This window comes from Natrix helvetica (assembly GCF_964273705.1).
Source record: "Natrix helvetica genome assembly, chromosome: 1".
NCBI classification, from domain to species: domain Eukaryota; kingdom Metazoa; phylum Chordata; class Lepidosauria; order Squamata; family Natricidae; genus Natrix; species Natrix helvetica.
This window is the reverse complement of record NC_138548.1, coordinates 168,915,124-168,936,835: the sequence shown is the minus strand read 5'-3', so window position 1 is coordinate 168,936,835 and position 21,712 is coordinate 168,915,124. Positions and strand designations below refer to the sequence as shown.

The window sequence follows — 21,712 nt, the reverse complement described above, 5'->3', positions numbered from 1 at the left end:
GAAGAAAACTTAGGTTTCTGCCAGGGAGGAAAAGAAAGTGGGAAGGGGTGGAAGGGGAAAAATAACTTATTCTGAATTTCTATAGGCTCCAGGTACTTCTATTTCAAGTCCATCACAAAAATTGTCCGAAAACTCTTTGCCAGTCTTTGACAGCCGTAAACACGCTTATCGAATACAAGGAACGCTGGGAAATGTAGTAAATCCGTACTTCATAGCCTTAGAACGCTGCTGTTAGGTAAGCGAGAAACCGCTCTTCGGGCGACATTTCTCTTAACCCTTTCCTTCCCAGGGTTGACTGCTTGGACTTAGCATAAGCAATAAATCGGGTGTGGGGGGACGGGGGCGGTGAAGGAAGTCCCGCCTTTTGTCTTGCCTCTAATTGGAGGACGAGTAAGCGGAAGTAACGTCATTCCCGTAAGCGGGCATATGCTATGGTGGGAAGTTGGTGGCTCGGGTAAGTTATAAGGCCAGCTGGCGCGGGAAGCGGGCTTTCCGACGTCGTTTCCTCGCAGCCGGAGCTCTGGCTTCTTCTCCGGGTTTGAGCCGTCCACGTCGATCGCCGGGGGCGGGGGGAGGAGAGGGGCAGGGGCGGGAGCGATGGGCCAACGAGCGTGGGGAGAAGCTTGGGCTTCTCGGTTGGCGGGATGATCCGAGGGAACTTTCCCAAACCACCCGCGGATCCCCAGAACCGGTGCTTGTAGGAAGCGACTCGTTACTTCATTGCAACACGTGTAGGCGTGTGCACGTCTGAACGTGGTTGTACGCGATCTCCCTTTTCCCCGCCTGAAATCAGGTTGGGCTGGGAAGTACCATGAGTTGCCTATTGCTGCCCTAGAATCTTTGCTTCCCTCGACAGGAGAAGGTGATCCCATAAAAACCTTGCTAATTCGAGTAGTAGTAGTAGTAGTAGTAGTAGTAGTAGTAGTAGTAGTAGTAGTAGTAAATCATTGGCGCCAGTCAGTGATATTTGTGATACATTTTTAAACGTTCAGTTGACTGAGTTTCATGTTTAATGAATAAAAAAGTTGTTCTTCTCCTCCTCCCCCTCCTCATTATTATTTCTTTTATTCATTAAACATGAAAGTCAACTGAACATTATTATTATTATTATTATTATTATTATTATTATTATCATCATCATCATCATCATCATCATCATCATCATCATCATTATTATTATTATTATTATTATTATTATTATTATATCTTTGCACAGTCAGCCAGACCTTCCGACTGGGTTTGGTATTTTTGTCTAACTATCCGGTTCTTACCAAGGACCTGGGATAAGCAGATCTAGATGATGATGGTGATGATTTGGCTGCTCTCCACAACTGTTTATCCTAGCAATGTTTGGTTTTTTTTGGTCTTGTCATGAGACTTAGGGATAACATGAAGCCAACTTCCAAAATTCTGTTAAAATGGAGAGATGCCTGGGTTTTCATAGTAAAGGCTGCTATGATTTGTCATTTTCAGTTGCTGAACGTTGAGGACACAGATTGCAAAGTGATTTTGTGACACGTGGGGAAGGGGTGTTTTTTAAAACAGGGAAGCAGATAGGTCTAAAATTACTAGTCATGTTTTTTCTTACATCCCCTTCATCTTTGTTTCACAAGTAGATACAGGTAGTCCTCAACTTACAACACTTCATTTAGTGACAGTTCAAAGTCACAACAGCACTGAAAAAAGGGAGTTACAGCCATTTCTCAAACTTTGCAGCATGCCCATGGTCACGTGATTTACATTCAGATGATTGACAAGTGACTCACATTTATGACAGTTGCAGTGTCTAACAAGCAAAGTCAATGGGGAAGCCAGCAACCCCCAACAGCAGTGTTACTAATTTAAGATGGGCAGTGATTTACTTATGAAAAGTCATAAAATGAGGCAAGAAAAGTCATAAAATGGAGCAAACTCACTTAACAAATTTCTCACCTAACAACGTAAATTTTGGGCTTAATTGTGGTGGTAAGTTGAGGACTTCCTGTACTGACCACCCTCATCAAATGCACTGGAACCACATTGTCAGTCCTCTCAGGTAACTAGACAGGAAATACAATCAGATACTGATGTTAGTTTATTGTAAGGCTACATTAGCAGAATCTTGCAAATCTGAAATTACTGATCTCTCACAGTGATTTTTAACTGCCTGGTTCATTAGGACAGGTCTCTCCTAAGTTTCTTTCTCTCACCTTTTAAGCAGCTGCAGGTTCCCCACCTCTTCTCCCTCCTTTTCTAGTTAGGATCTCTCCTTGTCCCTCAAGGTCACTCTCACATATGTTACACACATTATACCCGTTACAAATAAGTTCTTGGTTAATGACAGTAATTGGCACCAGGAATTCTTTTGCTAAGCTATGTAAAGCATAAAGCATAAAGCTATGTAAAGCATAAAGCACATCATCACATGCGGTTGCCAACTTATGATACTTGGCCTTATTTTCGGGGACGTCTTATTTTTGAGGTGCAGGAGGCGGTGAGCATGGTCACCTCATGCTGCTGCTGTGTTATAATATTTTCAGGGAGGGCTTATTTTGGGGGGAGGGCTTATTAGCACATACGCTCAAAAGCCCAATTGGGTTTATTATACAATACAATAGCAGAGTTGGAAGGGACCTTGGAGGTCTTCTTGTCCAACCCCCTGCCTAGGCAGGAAACCCTATACCGTTCCAGACAACATCTTCTTAAAAACTTCCAGTGTTGGGGCATTCACAACTTCTGAAGGGAAGCTGTTCCACTGATTAATTGTTCTGTCAGGAAATTTCTCCTCAGTTCTAGATTGCTTCTCTCCTTGATTAGTTCCCACCCATTGCTTCTTGTTCTACCCTCAAGTGCCTTGGAGAATAGTTTGACTCCCTCTTCTTTGTGGCAACCCCTGAGATATTGGAACACTGCTATCATTTCTCCCCTAGTCCTTCTTTCTATTAAACTAGACATATCCAGTTCCTGCAATCGTTCTTCATATGTTTTAGTCTCCAGTCCCCTAATCATCTTTGTTGCTCTTCTCTGCACTCTTTCTAGAGTCTCCACATCTTTTCTACATCATGGCGACCAAAACTGGATGCAGTATTCCAAGTGTGGCCTTACCAAGGCCTTATAAAGTGGTATTAACATTTCATGTGATCTTGATTATCCAGGAAGGTCTTATTTTTGGGGAAACAGTGTAGTTCCAATTGCAATGTTTAGACAAATCTCCCATGATCATTAGGTGCAACATTACATGATTGCCATTTGTGATCTTTTGGCTGGTTTCTCTATTGACTTTGCTTGTCAGAAGCCAGCACTTAATGTAACAAATGGCAGTCATGTGACCACAGGTTACTGTAGTCGTAATTTTGAGCTGGTTGCCAAGCATCTGAATTGTGATCACATGACCACAGGTCACTGCGGCTTTCCTAACTTTGTACAGTTGCTGATTGAATGGTCATTAACGGAGGATTCCCTGTACTAGTACTGGAATTCAATTTTATCTTACATTTTGAACATCCGCAGAAACCAAGGAGAAGATGTAGGGCTGCATAAGAAATCTTCATAGACTGTAGGTTTTATACCCGTGTTCAAAGTATATGCTCTCCTGTACCAACTTTTGGGATGGTCTATAAATGAATCAGATAAGTGTAAGTTTGGTTCCCATAAGGAAGTAGCATACAGAGAATGGCTTGAAATTTGTAATTTCATACCCACATTATCATGAAATGAAAGATAGAGGATTTTGTTACCCATCCTGCCAAGGTGCCAAAAGCAGAAGCTACAGGAATCCAGATGGACAATTTACAAATTGCATTTAGTCTTCAACCATTCTCTGTGTAACCCATGAGAGCTTCCTCTGTCATTATTAACAAAGGGGAAAGCAGTTTTTATTAATGAAAGGAGGGGAGTTAAAGTCTCACCTTTCCCCTCTGAGGATTCATATCTGTGGATATATGAGATGTAGCAAGAAAGAAAATGGATATGAGTAGTAGGTGTCCTGCATGTAGACCATTGCCCTTTGTAAAAGCCCACAGTACAGTATAGCCCCTCTAATATTTAAAAAAAATGTTCATCTCCATCATAAAGTCTGCTGACAAGCCTACTTGGGGAAAAATGCAGTCCAAAGTAACTGGAGATGATAGCTGTTCATATACATCAACTTGATGTATAAAGCAATAAATGATCCTAATAAAGTACTTACGCACTTGAAAAACATGTTAAATTCATAATTTAGTAATGCAGATTTAGTGTCTTATCTTGAAAAATAGTGATGACAGTTTGGAAGCATGAGGCATTGGGTGGGGGGAGAGTGAGGCTGCAGGGTAGCCGAGACAATGATGGAAAATGATGATGATTAGTAGGTGGAGGAGATGTGGATACAAGCTTTGTATGAAATGTGATCATACCAGAACTGCAGGGCCTTGGTATATATATCTTCTATCTTTTTCTTGTATCTTCACTTAACAATAAATGATGTCTGTTGTTTTGCCATCTTCTTTCTTTCAAAAAAAAAGTTTGTTTGTTTGTTTGACTATTTTATTTATATGCTGCCATCTCACTATCCAAAGTTGCCTACATATCTCCAAATAAAATTGAAATCCAGGTGACTACTATTTTGTTCCTTTCTGCATTATAATTGTTATCTTCCAGCCATTTCCATTTTTCTAAAGTTTTCTCAGAACTGACCATTTTGGAGGTTTTTTCTTTAAAGAATTGAAACAGCTAGTCCTCAATTTAGACCACAATTGAGCCCAAAATTTATGCTCCTAAATGAGAAATTTGATAAGTGAGTTTTGCCCCATTTTACGACTTTTCCTGCCACGTTTATTAAGTGAATCAATGCACTTGTTAAATTAATAACACAGTTGTTAGGGGTATATGGCTTCCCCATTGACTTTGCTTGTCAGAAGGTTGCAAAAGCGGATCATAGGATCCCGGGACACTGCAACCGTCATAAATGTGAGTCAGTTGCCAAGCATCCGGATTTTAATCATATGACCATGGGGATGCTGCAACTGTCATAAGCATGAAAAACTGTCATAAGTCACTTTTTTCAGTGCCGTTGTAACTTCAAACGGTCACTAAATGGACTGCTGCGAGTTGAGCTACCTGTACTGGCTTACTGGACTTTTCTTCTTCCCCTTTCACTTGGCTATCAGCAACAAGTGTTGCAGGTCTTTTATTGAAAGTTCTCTGCAGATGGGACTGAAACAACTCAGATCTAAGTAAGTCTTCTTCCTCTACTTTGTTGACCCCAACCTGCTTTGTGAGAGCAATGCAATTTGCCTTTATTTTGGCCAGTTCTTTTATAGCAGCAAAGCCTTTCAAATCACATATGAAATCGGGTAGAAGCCATCAAACACCATTGTTAGTGGCTTCTCATTTCTTATGAGAAAACTTGCCCCTGATATCTTCATTATCCAATCTTCAGTTGAAACATTTAATAGATGTCCTATGTCTTCAAATCCTTTGTCTTGTTCTAATAGACTTTCTACACTTGTTCTTCCTTTAAAAGGAAACCTGGCTTTTATATTATTAACATTTCCTCTGCTTCCCCATGATGCCTCTTCATTTAAGCAGAAACGCGCACAGTGTCTCCTGTTCTTTTGTTTCTTTTCAAAGCCCTGAGAATTTCAAAGTTTTCTTCAGTCAATAAAGCTTTTCTTTCTCCACTTGAGATGTTATTACCACTTTCACACATCCTTTTCAGTATACAGATTTATTAGGCAGGGGAAAGTGCACCTTAGCAGTAATAATTAACAAAATAAAATAAAAAATCAGAGAAAAAAATCTCAGGGGTTGCCACAAAGAAGAGGGAGTCAAACTATTCTCCAAGGCACCTGAGGGTAGAACAAGAAGCAATGGGTGGAAACTAATCAAGGAGAGAAGCAACTTAGAACTGAGGAGAAATTTTCTGACAGTTAGAACAATTAATCAGTGGAACAACTTGCCTCCAGAAATTGTGAATGCCCCAACACTGGAAGTCTTTAAGAAGATGTTGGATAGCCATTTGTCTCAGATGCAAAAGACACTAACCAAATAGTGCATCTACGGCACACGTACTGGCTCGAGTAGGCAGTAAAAACAAAGCTACAAGCCATTGCATTCAGCTCGATAGAGCTTGCTATGTTCACATATCATTTTTTTATTAGTGCAGAATTGAAACTCATTCAAAAAATGAAGGTTGTTTGTGTTTTACAGACATTCTCTTATTTTTCAATCAGGTGTGACAGTGCCCCCCAACCTTTTGGGCACCAGGGACCCCTTCTGTGGAGAGAGGTTTTTCTGTTGACTGGAGGGGGTGTGGTTTCACGTACTGCTTGCATCCTGCAGATGGGGCTTCGCTTGTATGCGCAGCCTGGTTTCTGGCAGGCTGTGGACTGATGCCCGTCCACAGACCGGGGGTTGGGACCCCCTGATGTATGAGCAAATTCTTGTGTATTAACGTGTTATATGAGAATTACGCTGTGAAAGCTCTGATAGGTATAGATTAAAGTAGTCAAATTAATTAACTGAAAAGCAGATAATTTTATTGTTGACAGCAGTATTAGTTTATGGCTGCTTTGATTTTGGTCTTAACAATACCAGAAACCTCATTTGTTTTCTCTCTAGATTATTTTTGCTGTAAGAATAACGGTAACATTCCACATTGATTTTTAGAACGCTTACATTGGAAATTCAGAGTTTTATAACTGGAAGAACAAGAGGGAATGAAGAGTAGCAGAAATGAGTGTAAGTATTTTTTTTTATTTAGTATTAAATTATAAATTTGATGAATTCAGCAAATCTACCTTATTGGTATTTTGGAGTTCTTGAAGGTACAGCATTTTGCCCAGGCTTTTGATGAAGAAGATTAACACCCCTTTTCGTCCTTTTTGTTGTTGTTGTTCCCATCTGCAACAATTATTTTCCCTGCCAGCTTTCTTTCTTTGCTTTGTGTTTTGCATATTCTTATTGTTTTAATATGCTTTTTACCATCTGTAAACTTGGAATCAGGTGGCATATACCTTTAATACATTATGGTTGGTCGCATAGTCAACCAGTTGTTTGGACTGGATTTGGCTTTTTTTATCCACCTATCAAGAACTGGGATAGGCAGACGTTGTTTGATGGTGTTAAAAGTATCAGGATGTAGAGCCATGGTGGCATAGTTGTTAGAATGCAGTATTGCAGGTTAACTCTGCTGACTGCCAGCAGTTTGATCCTAACCAAGGTTGACTCAGGCTTCCATTGTTCCAAGGTCGGTAAAATGAGGGCAATATGCTGACTCTGTAAACATCTTAGAGAGGTCTGTAAAGCACTATAAAGCAGTATATAAGTCTAAATGCTGTTGCTAAGTATGCTATTTCAAGTAAAGCTGCTTTTTGCAGTTGACCAGTGGTGATTTTGGCAATGCAACAGATATCCAGATGATGTTCCAGAGGTTTTGGAATTGCACCCAGGGCACTTATAACTATAGACACTATCTATGCTTCATTTTGTCGTAGTCATTCTACTTCTATTATTATTTTCATTATTATATCAAATTAAATTTAAAGAGAGGGCATGTGAGTAAATATTGCTGGTACTCTTTCATAAGCAATAATAACCTGTGACTAGGATATTGGAGGAGGACTATGCTAAGATCAAAACATTTCATTCAGCATTATCTATGATGACTGTCAAGGACTGTCAGAGGTTTCAACCAACATTTTTTCCATGGCATCTGACATCTATAGGAATTTAACATGGGACTTTTTGCATGAAAAGCATGCATTCTGCAACTGTATAGGTAGCAAATGGTTGATTTCATGCCTAAAGTCCCAGTTCCTAGTCTATCCCCTTAACTCTGACACCAATTCTCTCAGTGTTTATTCCAAAGTGCTTATGTGGGAGGCAATTTGAGTCCATGGAAGTATGATTGAAGGCCAAACACTAAATTTTATCTGAGAAGAAATGTTTACTTACTCATATAATGCATTATGATCATGTTATAGTATCTACTATGTAATCAATATTTTATTGAGAACAGTTATGTAGTTGTTACTACTTGGTAATTTGGCTAACTGCAGATTTTACTGATGTTTTATGTCAAATGCTATATTTTGTTTATTAAAATATTTGTAGCCTTGCTATTTATCTTAAGGAATCAGAGTTGGTTACAATCCATATATTTGATAAACTAGAATAATAAAATGAAGCAAAAACTAAAAGTGTAAAATTTAACATGGTAACATTTATTACATTATACTACTTCCCATTAAATAATCTCAAATCAATTCACAATAAAATGTATTACAATAAAGTATAATGTAATAATATAAAAATATAGATTTTTCCAAAAAGAGGGCAAGGCTGGTTTAAAATAGCTGGTTTCTCAGTGCAACTTTAGCACATTTTGTAAGGATCGCAGGTACAGTATGGGGTTGCACATACATGAAAAACAGTCATCTTATTTCTTGGTGAGTTTACATTTTTGCATTTCATTTCTCTTAAGTTAATATTCATTATGTAAAATTTGTTTTAAAGTCTGGATCCAGCTGTGAAAGGAAGGAAGCTTACCACACTCGTCAGAGAAGTGCCTCCCCAGAAGACAGGTAAAATGTCTTTTTATAAGGAATGCAGCGAAAACTGACTATAAAGAATAATAGATTGTAATGGGGAGATGGGAGGGGAGATGATTTCTTTAATATTTTAATACAGCAGCCCCCAATCTTTTGGGCACCAGGGGCGGGTTCCGTGGAGGGCGGTTTTTCCACAGATCAGAGGTGTGTATGGTATTGCATGCTGCCTGGGTCCTGCGTGTGCACGGATGGGGCTTCACTTGCTTGCGCAGCCCAGTTCCTGGCAGGTCACCTACCGGTACCAGTCATAGTCTAGGGGTTGGGGACTCCTATTTTAAAATTTAAAACAGATTTAAAGTATTTTAAGATATGAGAATTCCCCTACAAGTTAAAAAGCATTTCTATAGTGGTTTTTTTTTTTTTAGGCAGGTTGTAAATCTGAGAAACTGATTGTTAGCTGAAGTGACAAATACTCTATTTATCTGCGAGGATGAGTCATTTTAGATTAGCTGAGAATCTGGTAGTGGAAAGGCATCATCTTTTTATTCTAATTCTGTTTTGGGATAGGAATTGTTTTAAACCCAGATTTTCCTTCCTTTCAGACAGTTTTTTTTTTATAACAAAGTTTTATTGGTTTTTTAAATATTTTACAAAGGAAAAAGGTAGGGGATAAGTTACAAATTTTGGCAACTGCAGTGTGCGGTAGGTGCGCGCCCCCTCCATACTCATAGTATACATTTGCACATAGTTCATTATTAGGTAGTAACATAATAACATATAGTCAGCATGTAAGTTCAGTTAATAATTTCGATCAGTTTATGTCAGGTGTATTTTCTTACTCATTTTTGTGATCTGAGCTTTCTCGATGTTGCCCCATCTCCCCCCGCCGACAGAGCTCCGGCCCCTCCTGTGTCCTGTGTATCTGGTGGAGGATCATCAGGTTTTTCTAGGAGTAGTTTGTTTTTTTCCATAAAGGCCTGGGCCTCTATGGGTGTATTAATTCTAACTCTTGTCTCCTCCCAGAATATTAGCATACCTTCAGGCATCAACCATCTAAACCACACCTCCTTCTGGTATAATTTATTCGCTAATTGCGAATAGCTTTTTCTTTTTTCTCTTACTTTCTTGGGGATCTGTTTCAGAATGGTTATCTCCTTATCTTTATATGTCAAAGCTTGCCCCCTTTGTGTACTCAGAATCTCATCTCTTGTGCTTTTTCTAAGGAATTTAATGTGTACCTCCCTGGGAACATTGTGTGTCCTAGCACAAGCTGAATTCACTCTATAAACCAGGTCTATTTCCCACCCCATCTGTTGTTTCTCTTTCTGGATGTAGTCAGCCAAAATGTTTGTCATGATGTCCCTTATATTTTCATCATCTGTCTCCATCACATTTTAAAATCTAAGATAGAAGGACATTCTCTCAAACTCTATTTTCATCTGCTGGGAGTCAAGTTCTTTGTTTTCCTTCTGCATCCCTTCCATCCCTTCCCTCATCTCAGCCGCCCCACCCTCCAAAAGGTCCAATCTCTGTGAGTTCTTGTTAATTTTGGCCTGGTTCTGTTTAATTTCTTCTTTCATCTCCTGCAGTTGTTTCTTTATTTCCTCTTGTCCCTGTATAATTTGCTGAAACATTTGTTGAAACTCCATCTCCGGAGGTTTAGGTTGCATCAAGGCTGTTATCGTTGATTGTGTACTAGGACTGGAGGTTGCAGATGTCGGGGCAGAGGCAGCAAAGCCAGGCTTTCCAGGAGGTGGTTTTTTAGGTGGCATTCTTTATACCATAAAGAGTTCAGTCAGTATAGAGAATGGTCAGTCAGAAAGGCAAGGCAGCTAGGAGAGTCCAAGAGACAGAAGGTCCAGGCAGAAGAGAGTTTTTGTTTCCACTGGCCCTGGCAATAGAGCAAAATTTCCACTCCAGGGAGTTCAAAGAACAGCAATCCACAAGAGACTTGTCTGAGTAACACGGAGACAAAGACCGGAAGCCTGAAGTTTCAAAGGTGGAGTCAGATTTCACATTTCATAAAGACAGCGGAAGTGTGCCATCTTGCCCTGCCAGCTTTGGGTTTGGAGACAACAAATAAAGTTTTCAAAGTTTAATGTTCAAAGTTTCCAGATCATCATTGTTTTAAGGTTTAAGTCCGAAAATTCACTTAGTAGGGGCGTGACATCATTGGTTGGCTCTCCCCCTCCTCCTCCTTTCCCTGGGGCTAAGAGCTAAATCGTTTCCAGCCGCCTGTCCAAGGGAGGGGGGAAAATCCCCCTCCCTCCAGCCGCGCCTCTCCGATTCACGCCGAAAGTAGAGTTTAAACAGCTGACTTTTTTGTTAAAGTTGATAAAGTAGTTAAAAGGAATGGAGGAAGTTCACGCCTCAACGCACAGCATCCGCGTCCTTCTAGTCTCTGTTTCTCCGGACGGCATCGTAGCGAAGACGCCGGAGCGTCTCCCCATCGTGCTCCCCGGTGCCTGGAGCGAGGCGGGGGACCTCCCGCCAGCCGCCGCCGATCCAGGGATCCCCCGCGGTGCCGCCCCTTTGGCAGGACGCCTCTACGGGGCGTCCTGTGCCCCCCAAGGAGTGGGAAGCCCACTGGGGGAGCGAGGGGCGAGCAAAGCTTGCTTGTCGCCATCGGCCGCCGGAACTGGAAGTGCCCCTTTCAGACAGTTTTGACATTTGATGGAAAAGAAGTAAATCCGGGGGAAGGGGGGATATTTCTAAAGATCCAAAGAACCAAGACAACTTCATAAATGACAGGATTAGTTTTGGGTCTTCTGATCAAAGGAAGACGCAGACAACAATGCTATAACTGCCTGTAATTTGGGGGTGTTGATGGATATGTTTGTCTTTCTCTTATACACACATATGCACTATACACATATCACTTTGCCTGTCATGTACTTTATTAGATATTTGGTCGATAGGTGTTTTTGTAGGTGTTTCTGTCTCTAGCTTAGATTCTTATGTTGCTGTAAATAAGTTGACATCTTCAGTCCAAGATTTATACCTTTTAAAGGTGCGCTAACAGTTTTCTCAGTGTCCCCATAGACATTGGTTACTCTCTTGATCTTCTCCGCAGAAAATTCTGCTGTTCTAAGTATATTCCAGTTGTAGAGAAATGCTAAGTGAACATAGCTGAGTTCACGGGGAATCTCCTTCAGACGTACACAATTAGGAGCGTAGCCAATTGAAAAGATGGAAATGAATCCATCATGTGTAAGTGCATTTCCTTCTATGCCCATTCCGATCTGGTGCCTCATTAGGATTCTGCTCCCCTCAAATCCCATTTCCAAATATTTGTATAGAAACCATAGAAGTATGTTTCATACATGAACATCAGATATATTGAATATAAATATCCACTTATGAATGTTCATTATTCCTTTGTTCTTTCACTGTCATAATCAAGACGATACCTCTTTTAAAAGGATTGGGGTAGCAGTAGAAAGTATGAGAAGGGAGGGAGGGATTAGGCGCAAGATTTATGATGCAAAACTTGTAAAACTGATGAACCAAAGAGTAATTCAAAGACATACATAAACACCGAGACTTCATTGTTTAATTACTACAAATAATACCAATCTTTTTTCTATTATTTTTGCATATAAAGTAAAGTTCTAGGCAATACAAATTTCACAGCTGAGAAACATTTGACACGCGCTCTTTGCTTTCCAAAGTTACACAATCCATTATATATTTATTTATTTACTTATTTATGCCAACAAGCATTGACTCCTTGTAACTGCCTGCAGGTTTCTTGGCAGCACTTTTTGGGAAGTAGGCTTGCCAGTTCCTTCTTCCCAGGACTGAGAAAGGCAACTGGCCAGCTGGCTTTGTGCCTAAGGCAGAACCATACTAGTAGTCCTCAACTTATGACCACAATTGAGCCCAACATTTATGTTGTTAAGAAACAACATAAATTTGTTATGTGAGTTATATTTCATTTTACAACTTTTCTTGCCACATTTGTTAAGTGAATCACTGCAGTTGTTAAATTAGTAACCCGGTTGTTAATGAATCTGGCTTCCCCATTGACTTTGCTTGTCAAAAGGTAACAAAGGTACTCACTGTCAGCATTCCAAATATCATCCAGAATTAAATCAGAGTCCAAGACAGAGCTTTCCTCAAAGTTCCAATTTAATAAGAGAGACACGTTGGTACATCTGTGGGAAACCTGAAAGCTTCCTGGGTTTTCCACCCAGTTGAAAGTTCATGATCTTGCCCCCACACCCACAAGTTCATCACATGGTCCAATCTTCCACTGCCACCCTGGCATTTCCACCCGTCTAGTTCCGGTCAGGTGCAGAGGTACGGAGACAAAGAATGACCTTGGGCTTCTAGAAAGGAATGTTTTATTTTGACAACAACAGATTCTACAATTCTACTCCTTAGTATTCCCTCTCCCAATTACTCCACTAATGAAACAGCATATTAAAACGAGAGAGAGTGTGGCAGACCAAAGATCCTAAAAGGAATATGACTGGAGGCCTGACACTCACATGACCTCGGGACACTACAAACTGTCATAAAGATGAACCAGTTGTCAAGCATCCAAATGTAAATCACATGACTATGGGGATGCTGCAATGGTCATACGTGTGAAAAATGGTCCTAAGTCACTTTCTACGGTGTCATTGTAACTCTGAACCGTTCAGAGTTACAATGACACCGTAAAAAGTGACTAAATGAACTATTGTAAATTCAGGGACTACCTGTATTCACTGTTTCCTAGTTTGTAGTCTGGTGCCTTAACCACTATACTAAACTGGCTCTCCACAAATTCCGTGATGTGTTTAACAGTAATTGCTAATCAAGTTTTGCCCTTAATCCAGGAATAGGTACATGGAGCGTAAGAGGTCTCCATCACCCCAAAGCAAAGGCCATTTGGAACATAGAAGATCTGACAGAGAATATTCGGGAAGGGGGCATTATGACGACAGATATCCAGAACCAAGGTAAATGTCAAATGCTTCTAAAAATTCTGAATTTTGTGTTGTTTAACTGCTGCTGTCTTTGTAAGCTTTTGTAGGATGTGTTGATTTGGAGTTTGCTTAAAACAGGCCTGTCAAACTGGCGGCCCAGAGGCTGGAAGTGCTACGCGCAGACCACACCCACCCTGGCTCTGCAAAGGCAAAAAAAACTTCACGATACGTCACGTGACGCAATCGAATTTGACACCCGTGGCTTAAAATAAGCCTTAGAAGTGATGAACGGCACCATGTTTAAATTTTACTTTTTCTTTCTTTTGAATTTTGAACATGAAATATGTAGATTTTTTTCTAATTTCAGAAGGCGAGAAAGACAGGAGAGAGAGAGAGAATCCGATTGGAAGAAGCACAGGAAATCCCGGTCACCTGATAGAAAAAATGATACGGAGAAATCAGGAGTACAGGGCTCTCTTTTACGTGAGGAACCCCCTCAGAAGAAAAAGAAAGAGGAAGTGGATCCAATCCTTACCCGTACTGGAGGTGCATATATTCCTCCAGCAAAGCTCAGGATGATGCAGGCACAAATCACTGATAAAAGCAGGTAAACCGGAATTTTTAAAAAATTATATTTTGTATAAATTAAATTAAATTAAATTAAAATGTTATATTGAATTGAAATTTGATTTTTAGGGCTATGCTCAAATAATAAAGAAGGAATAGAAGCAGAAATAGAGAAAGGTGCAGGTTGACATGTCTGATGTTAGAAAAATCCTAATTATATGGAAGTGGAAAGAGCCCTTTTTAGTTTTTCTTATCAGAAAAAATAGAAGCAAGGCTGCTGAAGCTTTATTTAGAAAAAGCATCATAGACCGGGGTTTGGTCTCGATTTTTCTTGCTCAGATGGCTGCGTCATCATTATTGTGATAGTAGGAATAAATATAGTTTCTTAATGAGAAGGCCAAATTTTTCTGCTGGGTGAGATAAAATCTGAAGCTAGAAATGCCTTTCCTAATTTTGTCTGTTGATTATAGTTGATAATACCTTTTTTTGCAAAACATAAATCACTGTTTAGCATTCATAACAATGTTGCTTGAGTGGTTAGAGTGTAGTACTGCAGGCCACTTCTGCAGACTACCTGCTGCCTGCAATTTGGCAGTTCAAATCTCACCAGGCTCAAGGTTGACTCAGCCTTCCATCCTTCTGAGGTGTGTAAAATGAAGAGCCAGATTGTTGGGGCAATAGGCTGACTCTGTAAACCGCTTAGAGAGGGCTGTAAAGCACTGTGAAACAGTATATAAGTCTAAGTGCTATTGCTATTTCTTGCTGTAGTAACGCTTCTTAACGTATTTAGAATAGAATAGAGCTGGAAGGGACCTTGGAGGTCTTCTAGTCCAGCCCTCTACTCAAGCAGGAGAACCTATACCATTTCAGATAAGTGACTGTCCAGTCTCCTCTTAAAAACCTCCAGTGATGGAGCGCCCACAATTTCTGGAGGCAAAATATTCAACTGGTTAATTGTCCTCACTCTTAGGAAGTTGCTCCTTGATTCCAGGTTGCTTCTCTCTTTGATTAGTTTCCAATCCTTGTTTCTTGTACTTGTTTCTGGTGCTTTGTAGAATAATTTGACCCCCTCTTCTTTGTGGCAGGCCCCCAAATATTGGAATACTGCTATCATGTTGCCCCTAATTCTTCTTTTCTTTAGGCTAGTGTTTGTAGACTATTTTGCATTTGTAAGAGATGTGTCACTACGTTTAATGCTCCAGCTAATCATTCCTTTTGCTCTAGTTCTTTGCTTTTTGCCCATTAGTAAATTTGTATATTTTGAAAAAACAGCTTAGCCTATCAAAGAATGAGCTGGGAAGCCCTGAAGAAATCCATCAATGGTCTGATCAACAAGGTGAACGTTTCAAACATTGCCAACATTATCACTGAACTTCTTCAAGAAAACATTGTGAGAGGCAGGTAAGCATGAAATAATGTACAGTGCAATCCTTTCTGCTCAGTTGAAATATGTGTGAATATTGATGAAAGTATACGAAGCAATATTAGGGATAGAGAAAATGTGGGACATACCACATTGGGACCTGAGTAGTAGCTGTAGGTAGAGAGGAAAAGGACAATGCTAAGACAAGCACTGCCTCATTCACCCCCATAAAATCCCACTAAGACCCGTGCAGATTTAATTTAAATATATTCCAAGTCTTCACTGCAGAATTCCTGTTAACTTAATGGATTTGCTCTGCGTTTGAAGAAGTCACGTTTTATATTGCTTACACAACCCGTAGATCTGGGCTTCTTGTTAAAAAAATACTCTACAGTGTATTTATAGAGGCTCCTACTTGAGTCAAGCTGGCATGTTTGTTTTAAAATAAGAATGGCTTGATCAAAGTTCATGCAACTTTGCAGATCAATTGAAGATTTGTCCTTCGCCAATTCTCTCAAAGTCAAGATGTTTTACACATTTTGTGGGATTCTAATCCAGAGATCAAATTAGCCTTAAAGCTTTTAAAGCATGCAACATGACTTCTGTAATGTGTTTTTTTTTAAAAAAAGCTGGGTCTTTAAAAAAAAGAACCCAGATATTAACTGGAGTTCTGTTATATTACAACGGATATTTTCTGATCCATGACCACAAACTACCGTAGTTTGAATGGAGATGAGAAAATTGTGAATGCCTTCTAACTGTAGTGCTCAAAAATCAAACAGTTTCATATTTGCTTCTTTTTAATTCTTAAGTGTTCTTTTGTGCACTGGATTTCATTTTGCAATCTTATAATATTCAGATACTGTTAAAAAATGATGAAGTCTGTCTGATTAAGTTCTTGAGCTCTTCCGTTTATTGCATTAGTAGAGTGACTGAATAAAAATAAGGCTTGTGTTTCATGGCAGTTTGTTCATATTACGTAACAATCAATTTACCCTCTTGCTGGGTTTTTTTTTAGTCCTGATAAGCTGTTGGGGAAATGAGTTTTCTGTCAGTGTTCCTCTTTGATACAGGAGTAAGTAGAAGCCTCTGATGGATTCCTAATCCATAAATATCCTCCTCTGCCATGCTTCTTCTAAGTGCTTAATTAAAACACGGATTACCAGGAAATATCTTTATATCTGTATTAGGAGGCAAAATATACTTGTTGAACTTAATTTACTTTTCTATCTCAGTACATTGATGACCTTATACGTTAATGACTTTTGGCTTGCACCGATAAGCTTTCTCTACATGGGCTGTAGTTATGCTATTTTTTCCTAATGGATTTAGGTAGCAGAATTATCATTATTCTGAAAATTACAAGGGTAGTAATTTTTTACTTTAATTAGACAGGTGGTCCTCAAGTTACGACTATAAATGAGCCCCCAACATTTCTGTTTCCGAGTGGAAACATTTGTTAAGTGAATTTTGACCCATTTTATGATCTTTCTTGCTGCAGTTGTTAGGTGAAGCACTGCAGTTGTTAAGTTAATAACATGGTTGTAAAGTGAATCTGGCTTCCCCGTTGATTTTTGCTTATGAAAAGATCGCAAAAGGTGATGACATGATGCATGGACACTGCAATTGTCACAGTACAACTCAGTTGGATCTTGGGACATAGCAATGATCATAAGTATGGACCAGTTGCTTTTCCCCCCCAACGGTGTAATTCCATTTGGTCTTCACTAGAAACTGTAAGACTCAAAAATGCAATAGGTTTGATAGAAACCTGTGCTGTTAAATGGAAACATGAATAGCATATTGACATTCATGACGCATGTCAATGACATATTGACAACGCTGACATATGAGAGAACAGGATTTGGGAGTTATTTGTAATAAAGTTTCTTTATCATTTTGCCTAGTATTAAGTGTCAACTATTCCTTTCCGAAACACTCTTGGCAATGTATAATATCGCAATATAAGCTTACAGCATGCAGAATAGTATCACAGATGAAAAACCTAAAATTATCAGTGAATATCATATGTTAGGCAATATGATAGTTAAGTGATAATACTGTGTGCTGGAGAAAAGCCAATGATTGTCTTCAAGCTACCATGTCATATAGTTTAAAGGAGTCTAGTAAAGGATTAAGTCGAATTTAGATGCATTAAGTTGTGTTAGTAGAAATTGATTTCTCTACCTACTTCTTCCCAGTGCAGCCCTTTCAGATTCTCACCCCCATTCCCCACATAAGTATATTTCAGGTGGTCAGAGCTGCTGCTGATTGGGTAGACTGGTGGAATGGATAGAATACCCATACAGGGAGGTCTATCAATCAGGTGAGGCTTAATCTCGTTGAAAACCTTTTAAGGAGCTAGGAGCAGTAAGGAAGTTCATTTCCACGTGCCTTGTTGCCTGCATTTACACTTAGATTAAATTATGTTTTCTTTAAAGGGTCTTTATGTCTCTCTTCTCATTTGTAGGGGATTACTAGCAAGATCAATTTTGCAAGCCCAGAGTGCTTCCCCCATCTTCACTCATGTATATGCAGCAGTTGTAGCAATTATCAATTCCAAATTTCCAAATATTGGGGAACTGATTCTCAAGAGACTCATTTTAAATTTTCGCAAAGGATACAGAAGGAATGATAAGGTATGGAAAAAGCCATTGGAGAGGTTAATTGAATAAGGTTGAGTCTATTAAACTCTTTATATTTTGAGCTGCCTTGGGGAAATATGCTGAGACTTATTTCCTCATTAGCGCATTAAGGGTGCAAAGTATATAGTTATGAGGAGATCACAGAGAAGAAAGGGCCACATAATACTAATTTTTACAGAAGTAAATATCAATTGAAACTCTCAAGTATTTTAATATAATAAAAACAAAATGCTTTCTATACAACAAAATTGAAAAAAGGATTGATTTAGTACATTCTATTAATTTTTGAAATGGTTGCAAAGTATTCAGGACTGCACATGAAGAAACAAAGTATTGTTCTCTTGGTGTCCAAATATATTGTATTTTTTTTTTGCCATTGTAAAGACTAAGAACAAAAAAAATCAAATCATCCAGAGTATAAAAAACAAATCCATGTTAAACAGAAGCAAACGCTTGCAATTCTGTAGCATAACAGTGAAGCAACAGTTGCATAAGAGCAGGCTTATAAAAATGGTTTATTTTTTACATTGGTTTACACTATATTAGACAAACCATATTATCCTTATTGAAGTTTCTGAGCCAAGCCATAAATCTGTGTAGTTATTAAACCATAATTATGCTATGCAATTTCTAAACTGTTCATGTAGGCCCACTAACTTAATCCCACTTTTTCGTTTGACCTAAAGATGGTTACTGGTAAATATTTCTTTGTCTCTTTTCCAATAAAACTAGTAAGGGACACGCAATTTCTCTCTTTTTAAATTGTAAAATGTTAAGTACTTCTGTGAGCCACTCATGCTAGCATGAACAACCTGTAGCTCATAAACTCCCTGTTTGTGTCCTTTCCAGTCTCCTCTGTCTTGCTCAAGAATGACAGTGTAATTTCTCATAATTTTGAAATATTGAATACATGAAAATGGATATAAAACTTAATGTCAGGTCACAATTAAAAAAACTAAGGAAATCCCCCAAAATATGTCCCAAACAAACTACTCCTATATGTACATAATGTGACTTTATTCGCTTCATGACCTTGCAGTGTCCTGAAACATTATGCGTGGTGTAACGTTTCTCGTGCTTCAGTAGGTTATTCATCCTGGCATAATGATAGAAAAATAAAGCAATTTAGAATAATGTAGATCTCTGTGTTTTGTTTTGCAGCAACAGTGCCTGACAGCTTCCAAGTTTGTTGCACATCTTATGAATCAGAATGTGGTAAGCTATTTGTTGTAGGGACATCATCGTCTAGCTTTTGATACTTACAATATAATCTTCCCACAGTAAGCAAAAAAATGAGGAGTTGTGGTTATCTATTGATGTTTTATAGCTTCTTGTCTGTCTAGATTACTTTTTGTCACCATTTGTGATACGCTAAACTCAACCTGAATCATGTCAGAATCAGAACCACAGTTTAGAACCACAAAAGACAATTAGGAGGCGTGGTGGTGCAGAGGTTAGAATGCAGTAGTGCAAACTAATTCTGCTCGCTGCCAGGAGTTTGATCCTGACCAGCTCAAGGTTGATTCAGTCTTTCATCCTTCTGAGGTCAGTAGAATGAGGACCCAGATTGTTGAAGGCAATATGCTGACTCTGCAAACCGCTTAGAGAGGGATGTAAAACACCGTGAAGCGGTATATAAGTTAGGTGAATATATAAGTGCTGTTGCTACTAGTGAGTTACAGGCATTATGCTTTTTGCATTCAGTCATCATACATGTTTAGGTAACTTTTCTAATGAAGTGATTGAAGAAGCAGTCATACATTCTAACATTTATATTTGAGATGGCAATCTCATTTTTTAAGGTAGTAAAGTCAATTTCCTTTTACCTACTAATATCACCATCGCCATGGGTCACGATGGGTCGGACATGACTTTGCAACTAACAACAACTAATATCACAGAATTAGGACTTTCTCAGAAATAAGTAGTAGCCATTTATTATGTGTGGAAGTTTTCCCTAAGCAATGCAGTCGCTAAGTGAAACATCTTGTGATCTGGATAGGCTCCCAACCTCACTCCCTCCATGGTCATTAAGAGAGACCTCATGTGACCACAACTGGCGATTTTACTGCTGGCTTCTCCGTTAATTCTGTTTGTCAGAAGCTGATAGTAAAGCACGCAAATGGTGATGAAGCAACCATGGAAACCGACGTTCATAAACAGCTGCTGATTATGAAGCACCCAGATCTCACTCACTGAGGGGATGCTGCAAGTTATAAGTATGAGGACTGGTCATAAAGTTACAGGGCGTTCTCAACATCATTCAGTGAATGTTTGAAATTACAAAAGTGCTGAATGAATGGTGGTTATGACAGGTCTTCGGAGTTTGGGCTGTCCCATCAGCCTTGTGGTTAAGTGATTGCAATCTGGGCACTTGAAAACTGCTTCAAAGTTAAAACCAGTTGTTGTGTCATGTGATTGCCATTTGTAACCTTTCCTTCCAGCTTCCCCAGAAAGTCAATGGGGAAACTGGAAGGAAAAGTTCCAAGTCACTGGGTGAGCTTCCTTCACCTGCACACCCACTCCCAATCCCTCTGCACCTTTGCCATGCTGGACACACAGATACACATACCCCTCTTGTTGCAGTTCCCTCGCACCCTTCCCAGGTTTTCCCAGGCCTTCTCTGCACCTTCCCACATCTGATACCAGCCAGTTGCCTGCCTGCCAGCCTGGGACTTGCAAGCTGCCTGGGACTTGCAACAAGAAGTTTCCTCACCTAACAACAGTGAAATTCGATTAACAACAGCAAACAGGATTGCAGAAATTGCAGTCGCTAAAGCAATGTGTGCTTCACAATTATATCACTTACCGATGGAAATTTTGGTTCCAATTGCACCTGTGAGTCAAGGGCTGCTTGTATTTTTTCAGCACACTCACAACATTAAAACAGTTGCTAAAAGGGACAATTAAACCAGAATCCTTCTATACCAGCAAATAGACAATTTTCAGCAGCTTGGGCAGGGGGAGACAGGTTGCTTAAGCGCGTTTTGAGATTTCCTAATCAGCCATCCTTATGACCCTTTCAGTAAGAGGTTTACCCTTTCTGGGTAAGGCTTGAACCCCCTTATTTTAGAGTGAACCCCACTATGGAGATTCTCAGTCATCCAGGTCATAGTTGTTCCAAATATGCTTTTTCAGCAGGCAACAAGACTTCCTTTTTTTCCCCGCTTCTCATCCAAGATGCTGCTTCAGCTGTGACTGGATGGTGGGGAATGGAAGGAATTACATTGCTTTCATACAGTTGGGCATTTGCATTCTTTTAAGAGTGTCTTTGATGCCACTTGGAGGTTTATCTGTGTCCTCAGGGTCACCTGAGTAGTGTAAATGATTGTGGCGCCTTCTTGGCTGTCCTCTGTCCCTTCATTGTTGAAGAGAGGTGCAGGCTGTTGAGGAGGAGTCTGTGTTGTCTGCATCTCAAACTGAAATGCAACAACAGTTCCTGTAGTCTGCAATTTCTTTGGAAAATCCATTCATACTCCTGCACCATTCAAAGGGGGCATAGCTAAAAATCTAAGGCAGGGATGTCAAACACAATTTCATTGAAGGCCTCATCAGGGCTTTGGTTGACCTGGGGGGGAGGGGGTTGTGCGTGGCCAACTGGGTAGGTGTGGCCAACTGAGTGGGCGCGGCCAAATTGACGCCACTCCCCAAACTACTGGCATGTGTCCTTTTCTCATTAGGTAAATGGGGCCGAAGCCATGCTGGCCTGAT

General features: G+C 39.7%; 1 protein-coding gene across 2 annotated transcripts in view; it reads left to right on the top strand.

Annotated features, from left to right (window-relative positions):
* Window positions 1–339: 339 nt before the first annotated feature.
* The window catches only part of CWC22 (CWC22 spliceosome associated protein homolog), a 49,965-nt gene continuing 28,592 nt past the window's right edge, over window positions 340–21,712 (top strand). The window contains exons 1-8 of one of the 2 annotated variants that reach the window (XM_081938890.1): window positions 340–454; window positions 6,580–6,699; window positions 8,476–8,543; window positions 13,337–13,459; window positions 13,797–14,033; window positions 15,266–15,394; window positions 17,827–17,995; window positions 19,163–19,216. In XM_081938890.1, the coding sequence (XP_081795016.1) occupies window positions 6,694–6,699; window positions 8,476–8,543; window positions 13,337–13,459; window positions 13,797–14,033; window positions 15,266–15,394; window positions 17,827–17,995; window positions 19,163–19,216 (786 nt within the window). In that variant the 5' untranslated portion in view covers window positions 340–454; window positions 6,580–6,693. Of the gene's footprint in view, window positions 455–6,579; window positions 6,700–8,475; window positions 8,544–13,336; window positions 13,460–13,793; window positions 14,034–15,265; window positions 15,395–17,826; window positions 17,996–19,162; window positions 19,217–21,712 lie in introns of both variants that reach the window. The other variant, XM_081938889.1, reaches the window with a different exon arrangement.